Raw genomic sequence first — 12,480 nt, 5'->3', positions numbered from 1 at the left:
ATGGCTCGGAGCCTGGAGCCTGTTTCCGATTCTGTGTCTCCCTCTCTCTCTGCCCCTCCCCCGTTCATGCTCTGTCTCTCTCTGTCCCCCCCAAAAAATAAATAAACGTTGAAAAAAAAAATAAAAAAATTTGTTCAAGCTTCCTTTTTGTTTTGTTTTTTGTTTTGTTTTGTTTTGTTTTAAACAGTGAAACAGGTGCTTAGGACAGTGGGCGGAGTGGGGGGTCGCTTTAATGAATTGAGGGACTTGTGGGGCTCCCCGGATCCGGCCACCGAGCTTTTGCAGCTCTTGGGGCCACCTCGGTTTCTTCTTCGCCCCGCCCCGCGCCGGCCCCGCCCAGCCAGGACCTGGAGGCCGGGAGGGGGCGCCCGCAGGGTCCCCAGAGGGAGGAGAAAAGACTTTGTCCCAAGTTTTCGCGGAGCTTCCTCATCCCCGCTGCGATCGGCGTCCCAATCCCCCTACGGCCCCCCAATTTTCAGACACCCCTTGCGGTCCCGCCCCCTTTCGGAACTCCTGGGGGCCCCTGGACTCCCGCCCAACTTCTCTGCCGCTAAAAATCTCTTTTATTCCTCGACCGCCCCCCACCCAGGCCCGCGGGACCCCTACCATGGCCCGGTCTTACGGGGGCCGGGTGCTGGCCGCGATGACCCTGCTGGGCATCCCGGCGGCGGTGCTGGCGGCGCTGGGAGCGCAGCTGCTGTTCCAGCTGCAGGCGGGCCGCGCGGAGCTGCGGGGAATGCGCGCCGACGGGCTGGGCCCGGAGCTGGACGCCGGCCCAGGGCTGCCCGAGGACGCGGCCGGGGCGCTGCTGCCTCTGGCCGCCGCGCTTGCTGCGCTCGCCCTGGTGTTGGGCCTCACCAGCCTTCTGCTCGCCGCCCTCTGCGGCCACCTGGGCGCCGAACTGGCGCGGGGGCCGGGTCCCGGCAGGTAGGACAAGCCCCTCCACCCCGACGCCCGCCTGGGGGCTGGGCGAGCCCTCGAGCCGCCGCCCCTCTCTGGGCCTCAGGTTGCGCGGGGGGGTTGGGGGGGGGTGGATCTTCCCTTATCCCCTCTCCCCTTCTCCTTTCTTCCATCCCTCCCTGCCTTCCTCCCCTCTGTCTCCATCCCCAACTTCTGTCACCTCTCCCTCCCTCCATCCTATAGTAGTTGAACATTTACCGCAGGTGCTAATTTTACAGAGGTGGAAACTGAGGCTCATAGAGGGCCCAGGGTCAGCTAGCTCCCCAAACTCTTCGTGCTTCTTGCTTTCCAAGGATTAGCTCAGTGAAGTCCCCCCACCCCCTTCGCCCCGCGGCGGCTGAACGTTACTGCCTCCCTTTGTAACTGCGGCTCCGACAGGGGACAGGGTCGGCTGATCTCTCTGGGCTGCCTGATTTGGAAGTGGGCAGACTGGATTTGAATTTGATTCTGATAGAGACAGAGCCTGTGCCCTGGCTCGGGCATCTGAGCTCCGGAACATGAACCCTGGGGAGGTGGGGGGGGGTGGGTGGGCAGTGAATGTAGAGTGAGGGACCTTCCTTGAGTCAAGGACTCAGCGGCCCCACATCCAAGTGTTTCCCTCCAGGATGCCCGGGGAGGAGAGCCAGAATCATTGGTCCAGGATTCCATGGATTTGAGCAGATGGGAACGTCCACCATTTGGAGTAGACCTATTCATTCCATAGCTCAGGGAGTCAGTAAACCAATATGTATTGGGCACCTGCAGGGGGCTGACCCAGCACTGGAAATAGAGGACACAGCAGGAACCAGGTGGACCCAGACCGGCCGTGGTGGGGTAGACAATAGAGACAAGCCAGATCAGAAATGTCAAGTGAGGCTGAATGCTGGGAAAGGAAGAAAATGGGGTGATGTGGTGGAAGCGGAAAGGGTAAGTGTGGGACCATCCGGGGAGGCTTGCGCTGAGACTTGAAAGAGGAAAAGAGGCAGCGGATCTGGAGGACTGTGATGGGGGGGAGGGGGGGGCAGCATGTGCAAAGGCCCTGGGGCAGGAATGAGCTTGGGGTGTTAGAGGTCGAGGTGATTGGTGTGGCTGGAGGGAGAGATGAGGGAGATAAGGGTAAGGAAATCAGAGGAAGTAGACCATCCTGGGCTTCTGTGCTGTGGTGCAGACTTTGGGGGTTTACTCTGCCTGAGAGAGTTGTGAGCAAGGAGGGGCATGTGACCTGACTTAGGTTTGAAATCGCCCCCTCCAGCCACTGTGCAAAAAAGGTGAGAGCAGAGAGGAGGCCACTTCCACTGTGTCGGTGGGAGGTGAGCGATAGCAGAGGCTTTCCTAAGCCTCGAGGAGTGGGAAAGGAAGAACGCACACGGCGAAGCACTCAGCCCCGTGCCAGGCTCCAAACTAAGTCCTCGGTCCGCCTCAGCCCTCGGGAATCCCCGTTTCTGTCACCTCTGACGGCCAGTTGAGCTCCGTCTCCTCGTGTCCCGAATAAGTTTGTGGTCTGTAACGCAACGGAGGGCAGGTGTCTAACAAGGGTCCCCGCAGAATAGCTGCTCCGTGAGTGCTGGATGTGGGAATGGACTGATGTGCGTGGATGGGTCACAGGAGATGGGTGGTGGATGGGTGAGTGGTGAGCGAAGCATCGATGCATGGCCAGGTGGATAGGTGGTCGGATCGATTTGATGGTGAGCGCGAGGTGGGTGGGTGAAGGATGGATGGACAGACGGGTGCGTAGTTGGGTGGTGGATGGCAGATAGATGGATGGACGGATGGTGGCTGTTTAAATAAGTGGATGGATGGATCAATAGGGCCTTGCTAAATGGCTGGCTGGCTGTGTGGTTGAACAGCCGATGGAAATTAGCGGGTGGTAAATGGTAGTGGACCTTTACCCGGCAGGATGGATGAGCGGGTAGATGGAGAGACCGGTGGCTGGATAGATGGTTAGGTCCTCACACAGAACTCAGATCCCCCAAAGCTCCCCCTCCTTCTCTTCCCTGGCTTCCCCCCACCAGCCCCACCCCCTGAGCCCTTTTTCTTCCTGCCCCCCCACCCTCCTAGGTCTGACTGGTTTCTCTATGACTGCCGCCTCCTCAGACACGTGGCCCTTGGCCTCTTCTGCTGCGGGGTCTCTGTCTACTTAGCAGGTGCGTGCCGGGGGAGGGGATGTGGGGGGTAGAGCCCCGGGCTGGGGTGGCTTTGTCTGACACACTTTCTTGCTCTGGGACCTTCGGCAGACTCCCTTGCGTCCCGGTTTCCTCACCGGTAAAGTGGGGACGTGTACCGTCCCCGCCTTAGAGCATCGCTGAGGGCATTCTGGGTGAATCCCCGCAAAAGCCCATGAAAGCATCTGACTCCAGTGGGGGGGGGGGTCCACGAGCAGTAGTTGCCTTCAGAACCCTTTTGGATTCATCAGCTTTTCGACGTCTGGTTTGAACAAAAGTGTCATGTCCTTGGTGGTTTTCTAGAGATAGTGTTTCACAGGTTGGTCTTAGCAAAATCCATTTGCTTATAAATATCAGAACCTCCAGCTCAAGAATGCCTTAAGTAAAGGGGCGCCTGGGTGGCGCAGTCGGTTAAGCGTCCGACTTCAGCCAGGTCACGATCTCGCGGTCCGTGAGTTCGAGCCCCGCGTCAGGCTCTGGGCTGATGGCTCAGAGCCTGGAGCCTGTTTCCGATTCTGTGTCTCCCTCTCTCCCTGCCCCTCCCCCGTTCATGCTCTGTCTCTCTCTGTCCCCAAAATAAATAAAAACGTTGAAAAAAAAATAAAAAAAAAAAGAATGCCTTAAGTAAAAAAAAAAAAAAAAAAAAAAAAAAAACTGCTTTATAAACCAGAAATGCAGTTGTAAATCCCAAAACAGGAAGCAGAGCAAAAAGAAAGAACGTGCCACACTGGCTTTCCTTCCCTGACTTATAATAACTTTTCTTAGCTCAACAGTCTCTCACCCACGCTTGCGGGTAAAGGAATCAAATCATCAAGTCTCTTTAAAGAGACTCCTGACATCTTCTGTTTTGTTCTAATCTTGGAAAATGTGTTGATGGGGCTGCAGGTTCGGTGCTGAATCACATTAGATCGCTAAGCAACCTGTTTTACTGGAAGAAAATAATATCCAGCTGAATGAAAAACAAGGGATTTGGTATGATTGCCTCACTCTTATTCCTGCGACAGAGCAACAGAAGTTTAGAAGATATACTTAAAATATTTCTTTGTGAGATGCGAGCCTAGGGTTCATTATGGGAATACAGGGGTACATACGGGTATATCACGTGCAAGGAACCGTGCAGAACTTTTGTTGCTTGACTTAATAAAATGCTCCGGATGTGAGTTTTCTTTAAAAAAAAGGAGAGTGAAGGGGCGCCTGGGTGGCTCAGTCGGTTAAGCGTCTGACTTCAGCCAGGTCACGATCTCGCGGTCCGTGAGTTCGAGCCCCGAGTCAGGCTCTGGGCTGATGGCTCAGAGCCTGGAGCCTGTTTCCGATTCTGTGTCTCCCTCTCTCTCTGACCCTCCCCCGTTCATGCTCTGTCTCTCTCTGTCTCAAAAATAAATAAACGTTAAAAAAAAATTTTTTTGGGGGGGGGCGCCTGGGTGGCTCAGTCGGTTGAGCGTCCGACTTCAGCTCAGGTCACGATCTCACGGTCCGTGAGTTCGAGCCCCGCATGGGGCTCTGGGCTGATGGCTTGGAGCCTGCTTCCGATTCTGTGTCTCCCTCTCTCTCTGCCCCTCCCCCGTTCATACTCTGTCTCTCTCTGTCTCAAAAATAAATAAACGTTTAAAAAAATTAAAAAAGGGGCGCCTGGGTGGCGCAGTCGGTTAAGCGTCCGACTTCAGCCAGGTCACGATCTCGCGGTCCGGGAGTTCGAGCCCCGCGTCAGGCTCTGGGCTGATGGCTCGGAGCCTGGAGCCTGTTTCCGATTCTGTGTCTCCCTCTCTCTCTGCCCCTCCCCCGTTCATGCTCTGTCTCTCTCTGTCCCAAAAATAAATAAAAACGTGGAAAAAAAATTAAAAAAAAAAAAAAAAAAAGAAGGAGAGTGGAGGGGGTGACTCGTGTATCTGTGAAGGTCACGGGTGGTTGGCCTCAGGTGCAGCTGGATCCAGGTGATCAAACACAGTAATCAGAAATGCCTCTTGCGTCACCTGTTAATCTGCTGTCCCCTGAGAAAGATGCCTGTGTCTGTAAGTGCTTTTGACACGATGCCCACGACCTTGAGCCTTTTCACAGGCTGGCAAAAAAAAAAAAAATGTTGGAGACTTGGAGAATAAGATATGCTCGTTCTAATATACAAGAAAACTCACAAAGAGAGAAAAAAAAAGGTAACCATGTCAGCCTCATTAAGTGTTAAATTAAGAATTTGTTCAGCTCCCATTTAGATTCTTTTTTGAGGTTAGGTGACCTCACTCAGCAAGAATTCCTGACCACGTCCAGCCAATCATCCAATTAGCCATCGTTGCTGACCAGAGCCAAAAGAATAATTAAAAAAAAAACAAAAAACAAAAAACAAAACACACACGCTTTAAAAAATGTTTAGAGCAAAAAAGGTCCTCGGCCTCATTTTAATATGTCAAACATGATTCAGTGTGGCATCTTAAAAGCAAAAGTGTAGGGGCGCCTGGGTGGCTCCGTCGGTTAAGCGTCCGACTTCAGCTCAGGTCACGATCTCACACTCCGTGAGTTCGAGCCCCGCATCGGGCTCTGTGCTGACAGCTCAGAGCCTGGAGCCTGCTTCAGATCTCCCTCTCTCTCTGCCCCTGCCCCCCCTGAAAAATGAAATAAAAACAATTTTTTAAAATTTTTTTTTCAACGTTTATTTATTTTTGGGACAGAGAGAGACAGAGCATGAACGGGGGAGGGGCAGAGAGAGAGGGAGACACAGAATCGGAAACAGGCTCCAGGCTCTGAGCCATCAGCCCAGAGCCTGACGCGGGGCTCGAACTCACGGACCTCGAGATCGTGACCTGGCTGAAGTCGGACGCTTAACCGACTGCGCCACCCAGGCGCCCCCAATTTTTTTTTTTTTAAACAAAAGTGCAGAGCTGAAGAAAGCATAAAAACAGCCCACAAAGTGTCAAGAAGTCTTCCATTCACTCTGGGCTTCTCCACCACCAAGTCCCCTGCTGCTGCTGTAAGAAAATTCCTCCCTACCCATATCGTATCCCAGTCAGCAGTCCCAGGACAGGCTCTGATTGGCTGAGCTCGGATCATGTGCTAGCCCTGCACCAATCACTATAACCGGAGGAATCAATGCTCTGATTGGCCAAGCCTAGTACCATACATAACACTGACGCCAGAGAGGTGGGTCAGTGCTCCTACGTTAGCAATCAGGGTGAGGGTAAGCACTAGACCAGTGGTTCTCAATGGGAACTGATTCTGCTGACCCAGCGAACATTTGGCGATATGTGGAGACATTTTTGGTTGTCATGACAGGGCAGGAGGGAACGCTATTGTGCCTCGTGGGTAGAAAGCTGCTCAGTGTCCTACAATGCACAGGACGGTCCTCGCCAAAAAGAATGATGCCAACTGGGCGTTGGACAAGCCAACAGAAAACTAGGACAGGTCGGTCCTCAAGGTCAGGTCAGCAACAGTCTTGTTCAGACCAGCAACCTGAGGCCAGAGAGGGGCTGTGATTCACTGAAAGTTAATCACCAGGATTCAGAAAGCCTGAGATCTGGGTTGTTTCAGTTGTAGTCAAGTACACATGATAAGGCACGGAAGTTTACCATTTTATAGTGAAATGGATGTGACAACGATGTGAGAGGATTAGATGGGTGAAGCCGTGTGCCTAGCATGTTGTATGGGTGTCTGTGACTGCCCTCTGTTTGGGGAGCTCTCCCAGGGTTTGGGGAACAAACGTTTGTGGACTAAGTGAATGAGAGCCGTTTGTTTTTCCAGCACTGTCCATCTACGCCCTGCTGCTCTTTGAGATCGAGACAGGTGCGGCCGCCGCCTCCATCCTCGGAGTGGGCGCTCTGGTCCTGGTGGCGGCACTGACCCACACTCTGGTCCGAGCTGCCCGGGCCACCCGCCGTGGCCTCCACGAACTGACCCCACCGCACTTTGAAGAGGATCCTGTCCGTCCTGCTGAAGTCTCCAAGGCCAGCCCCAGGGCTCAGCCCCAGCAGGGTACCCACCACCGGACCCCCTACTCATCCTTCCCAGAACCTGGGGACCCCGTCAGACCCACGGGTGCTGCTACAGCGCCTACGGCCAAGGGAGGAGGCTGGGAGGGCAGCCTGCCTTTATCCCGCATGCACCGGACACTGTCAGCTGGCAGGGGGCACTGGGAAGGGATCACCCATGAGATGCGCAGCATGCTGGGCCACAGGCCAGGGGGCTCAGGGAAGGACTCCACCCTGGTGTGAACCCAGGGACCAGGGACAGAGACCTGGGATCAGGCAGCAGGAAGAGGATTCTGTAAAGATAAGTCTAGGCTCAGCCATAGTAGCAGTATGACTTGATTTCTCCATTCACAGCATCCCTGGTTTTTGTCCTGAAGGTTGCTTCATGGCACAAAATGGCTGCCAGGGCTCCAGCCTTCATCTCCTCTCAGAGGGAAAGGCAGAGGCCAGGGCAGGCTCGGTATCTTCTGGAAATCTCCCCGGGAAGCCTGGGGGCCCTCCTGTTTATACCTCACTGGAGAGAACAGTCACATGGCCACATCTCGCGGCAGGGGAGGCTGGGAAATGTAGCTATCCAGATGTTATAGGCAGGAGGGAGGGTTGGGCTTATGCCGTGGTTCTCTAAATGTCTCCATCCATTTTACAGATGAGGAAACCGAGGTCCAGAGAGGGGCAGTGACTCACCAGGAGTCCCATGGCCAGTACTGAGCGTCAGAGGCAGGATTTGAACCTGGGTTCTGTAACCCCCGTGCTGCTGACAGTGCAAGTCTCAGACTCTGCAACGTCTTCCGGGCTGTGAGCATTTGAAATCTGTGTGTGCTGAGCTCAGAGCAACCCAGGGCCACGGGTAAACCTGAGGGGCTGGACCCAGACTTCTGGCTGTGGCAGAGACTTCGCTGCTCTGTGTCTCACTTTCCTTGTCTATAAAATGGGGACAGAAGCAGCTTCTTCTCCTAGGGCTCCTGGGAGACTCGGTGTAAGCCATTCCAGGTGCCTGTGCACAGTAGGTCCTCCACACATGTCAACCTGTGCCATTGTCAGTCGGGTGGGGTGCGTGGTGGCAGGAAAAGGCGGGGTCGATGACCACTTTCTGGGGCTCACGAAACTGACAAGGCTTGGAGTGGATAACTCAGAGCCTTCAGGGTCTCCAGAGGCCCTGGCCCCCCTCCCGTTCTGCACGACCCTCAAATAAACTCCGACCCTCACTATCTCCTTTGTCACTTGAGCCACATCCAAACATGCTGTGTGGCCAAGCCCAGGCCCGGGGTGATGGATGGAGTGACAGGAGTGGGGTGAGGAGGCAGAAGTGGGGAGCAAGGGTATGTTCCTTGTAGACCTCAGTCAGGGACCCAGGTCCCACAAATCCTCATGTATGTAAATTTCACCGGGGGGGGGGGGGGTAGGGATGCCTGGCCTTCATCCCGAACCCAGATGGACAGATATCCCCAGAATTCTCCCAATATGTCCCTTCCTGGACCACAGAGGTACTCCAAGGCTCTCGGAGTAGAGGTGACTCAGCCACATAGTGGCTTAAAGCCTCCCTAGGGCCCTTTCCAAAGGTCAGAGAGGTGACAGCACCCAGCGGTGGCGGCGGGGGGCGGGGGAGGCGGTTAGTCCCCAAGCGTGACCCTGGCAGGGACCCTGCTGATCAGATATACCCAGACCCAGGTGGCCCACTGACTCTGGCTGCCACCTCCCAGAGCCGCCAGGAAGCTGCACAGAACATCTCCTTGCTGGGGGAGTGGGGAGAGAACACACACGAACATTCCACAGGGTGCCTGACATGTGGGGTAGCCAGGAACATAGGTTCTCGGGGAGCATGATAAATATCAGTGAAGATAAAACCAGAATAAATGTTGGGGCCCCTGACAGGCTGTCAGTAGAGCATGTGACTCTTGATCTTGGAGTCGTGAGTTCAAGCCCCACGTTGGGCATAGAGCTTACTTTAAAAAACAAACAAACAAAAGAATAAGTGTCCCATCCTTCTCACAAGCCTGGTTCTGCGGGCACATGCCAGGCACTTTCCTGGCCTCGGTGAATCTTCAGGACAACCCCACTTGCAGATGGGAAGACCGAGGCCCAGGCTGTGAGGCCACGTGGTGGCGATGGCTGGAAGTTCACAGTGGGCTCCAGGCCAGAGCAGGTGACCGAGAAACCCTGGGAACTGCGGTTTCGGAGAATCCCCTGGAATGGGGCAGGCCCCGAGGGCTCCGAGAGGGTGGGAGAGGAGCAGAGGACGGAGGACCACAGCTGTCTGCCAGGGAGGAGTGCCTCATCTGCAGCGGGCGGGGGAACCAGAAGCTGGACCCCTCAGCCTCGTCCCCAGGGCAAGGACCGGGGTGTGGGTGCAAAATTGGAGGCCTAAAAGAATTGAAAACAGGGATTCCAACAAACTCTTTCGCAAACATGTTCACGGCAGCACTAGTCACAAAAGGTAGAAACAACCCAAGTGTCCCTCAACAGGTAAGTGGGTAAAAAAATATGATCGATCCATACAATGGAGTATTTACTCAGCCATAAGAAGGGACGAAGCATTGACACAGCACTGCAAGGTGGATGACCGTGAAAACATCACGCTGAGGGAAAGAAGTCAGACACAAAAGGCCACACAGTGTGTGATTCCATGCATAGGAAACGTCCAGAGCAGGCAGATCCGTAGAGACAGACGAGTGGTTGGAGGAAGAGAATGCTGCTAACTGCTCGTGAGGACAGAGTTTCCTTTCCGGGTGATACAAATGTTCTGGGACTAGGAGCGCCTGGGTGGCTCAGTCGGTTAAGCGTCTGACTTTTAGCTCAGGTCATGATCTCTCAGTTCATGAGTTCGAGCCCCGTGTCGGGCTCTGTGCTGACAGCTCACAGCCTGGAGCCCGCTTCGGATTCTGTGCCTCCCGCTCTCTCTGCCCCTCCCCCGCTCACATTCTGTCTCTCTTTCTCTCTCTCTCTCAAAAAATAAATAAACATTAAAAAAGAAAAAAAAATGTTCTAGAACTAGACAGTGGTGATGGCTGCACGATCTTAGTGCACGAAATGCTACTGAATTGTCCGCTTTCAAATGGCGAGTTCTGTGTGATGTGAATTTCACCCCAATTAAAAAAATAATAATTAAGGAGGCACTTGCTCTCAGGCCTCCTGCGGGAGCAGATGGGCCTCTGAACTAAAACGAGCTCCTTGAACGTTGCACCCCACGAGCTTGCGAGCCTCATCCCAGTCTGACCCCTGCTCATCCTCTTGGGAAGCTATGCAAGGTTCCGGCTCAGAAGGCCGGCTGGGAACAATGCCCACAGCCCGGACGAAATGTGCCCCCCTTGCCAGCCGTGCCCTGGAAGGGGCGCCAAGCGTCCTCGTATCTCAGCCGGAATCAGGTTGTCCCGGGGCTGGAACCAGATGCTCAGGTTGCTCTGTGTCCTGGGTAGCCGATAAGGGTTTGGTGCTCCAGGAACTGGGACAGATCTGGCCCAGCGAACAGTCATGCAGCCTGCAACCTCAGTTTCCTTCTTTATAAAATCAGGTAACCTTGGGGGCGCCTGAGTGGCTCAGTCAATTAAGCAGCCAACTTCGGCCCGGGTCATGATCTCGCGGTGCGTGGGTTCGAGCCCCACGTCAGGCTCTGTGCTGACAGCTTGGAGCCTGGAGCCTGCTCCGGATTCTGCGTCTCCCTCTCTCTCTCTCTGCCCTTCCCCCACTCATGCTCTGTTTCTCTCTCTCTCTCTCAAAATCAAATAAGCATTAACACAATTTTTTTTTTTTTTATAAAATCAGGTAACCTCCACTCCACCAAACAGCTGTGAGGACCAAATCAGAAAGGGTATCGATGTCTCCATTCATTTCACAGACCACGCAAACAAAAGCAGTGGTTGGCATCCCGGAGGGACTTAGCGTGTGGACAACGTCTCTCAAAGACGTAGCCTTGGATTGGGATCCTCAGAATCACACCTTGAGATCATTTGGGGGATGTGGTTTGCTTATGTGGGAGGTTACGCCAGGAAGTCCCAGAGCCCTTCAGGGGCACCAGTGAGGACACAGTGCCCGGGGTTGGGGGGGGTGGCAACCAGGGTTCCCTCCTGCTGGGGAACTCTGGCAGACAGCATAGAGCACACCCAGCAGAGTGGTCCCAACACAAGGGATCAGGGCTGGGGTGCTTATCCTCTGACCACCATCAGGCATTGCTTAGAGAGAGATTAACCCCTCATACTTCTGGTCTTCCCTATGCACCAGCTGGACACCTGTGGCCACACAAACCCCAGGCAAGGTTGCAGATAATTGCTGCGAGTGACATTCATCATGTGGAGAGGAACATGGATGGGATGGATGGGAGGGGGGGCACAGACAGCATCTGCTTGAGCTGTGTTGCATTTTTGCAACAGTAGGCATGAGTGGGGCGGGAGAGGGATACCGAAAGCACTTAACCATGCTATCTCTGGATGAGAAGAACTATTGATATTTAGATGCCCACCATGTGCCAAACACCATGCCTGACTCACACAGGCATCACCGTTGTCCCCTTGAGGCAGCAACTGGTCTCCCTCCTTCACTTCTTCTGCACACGCAATCTGCTGAAAGTGGCAGAATGCAGCTGGCGTCCTCTGTGCTGGTGACATTTAGAATGGAAGGCCAGAGGCCACCTTGAAGGAAATGGCTCAGCACAGCAAGGGGCGTATCCCCCCTCCCCACACACAAAAAAACAATTTATGAGCATATTATTTTTTAATGTTTATTTCTTTATTTTTGAGAGAGAGTGAGTGCAAGTGAGGGAGGGGCAGAGAGAGAGAGGGAGACACGGAATCCGAAGCAGGCTCCGGGCTCCGAGCTGTCAGCACAGAGCCCGACGCGGGGCTCGAACCCACGCACCGTGAGATCATGACCTGAGCCGAAGTCGGACAGTGCCAAGTGTTGGTGAAGACACGGAGTCACTGGAACTCTCATTCCTTGTGAGTGAGGGGGTGCGTTGGTCCAAAGAGCCTCGGACATCTGCTTGGCTGTATCTGCTGAAGATGAACCCAGGCCTCGCCTACCACCCACAATCTCCACTCAGGGCATCTGCACAATGGGAATGACTGTGTTCCTCAAAAGACACGTACAACAGTGCTCGGAGTAGTTTTGCTCAGTGGCCACGAATGAGAGACAACCCACGTGCTCATCAACAGGTGACCAGACTGGTACATCCATACCATGAACTCTAGCAATGAAATCTCAGCTCAGGTCATGATCTCCCGGTTCATGGGTTCGATCCCTGGGGCAGGTAAGGTAAGGACCTTTGAGAGGTAAGGACCATTGAGATTGCCATTGGAAAGATGGAGAAACTGAGGTATAGAGAGGTTAAGCCACAGCTCAGGGTCACCAGCTAGTGAGCAGTGCAGCTGGGACCTCATCTTGCCCTGTGACGCCTCAGTCTCAGTGCCTGGGCAGGAAGGATAAAGCTTTGGCTCCCT

The 12,480-nt window shown here is 54.3% G+C and overlaps 1 protein-coding gene across 1 annotated transcript; it reads left to right on the top strand.

The window, feature by feature from the left end:
- Window positions 1-336: 336 nt before the first annotated feature.
- On the top strand, window positions 337-8,259 carry TMEM221 (transmembrane protein 221). The gene is made up of 3 exons (XM_043586958.1): window positions 337-927; window positions 2,998-3,083; window positions 6,825-8,259. Exons 1-3 carry the CDS (start codon window positions 608-610, stop codon window positions 7,292-7,294), a joined length of 876 nt encoding a protein of 291 aa, XP_043442893.1. The 5' UTR covers window positions 337-607; the 3' UTR covers window positions 7,295-8,259.
- The last annotated feature ends 4,221 nt before the right edge of the window (window positions 8,260-12,480 follow it).

This window comes from Prionailurus bengalensis, chromosome A2 (assembly GCF_016509475.1).
Source record: "Prionailurus bengalensis isolate Pbe53 chromosome A2, Fcat_Pben_1.1_paternal_pri, whole genome shotgun sequence".
Classification (NCBI taxonomy): Eukaryota; Metazoa; Chordata; class Mammalia; order Carnivora; family Felidae; genus Prionailurus; species Prionailurus bengalensis.
Note: the sequence above shows the minus strand (reverse complement) of the source record. Positions and strands in the feature narration are given on the sequence as shown.

Excerpts from the sequence above, each read along its gene's own strand:
- TMEM221 (XM_043586958.1), top strand. The coding sequence starts at position 608 with ATGGCCCGGTCTTACGGGGGCCGGGTGCTGGCCGCGATGACCCTGCTG. Across the intron at positions 928-2,997 it reads CGGGGGCCGGGTCCCGGCAG|GTCTGACTGGTTTCTCTATG; the intron begins GTAGGACAAGCC and ends CCACCCTCCTAG. Across the intron at positions 3,084-6,824 it reads GGTCTCTGTCTACTTAGCAG|CACTGTCCATCTACGCCCTG; the intron begins GTGCGTGCCGGG and ends TTGTTTTTCCAG.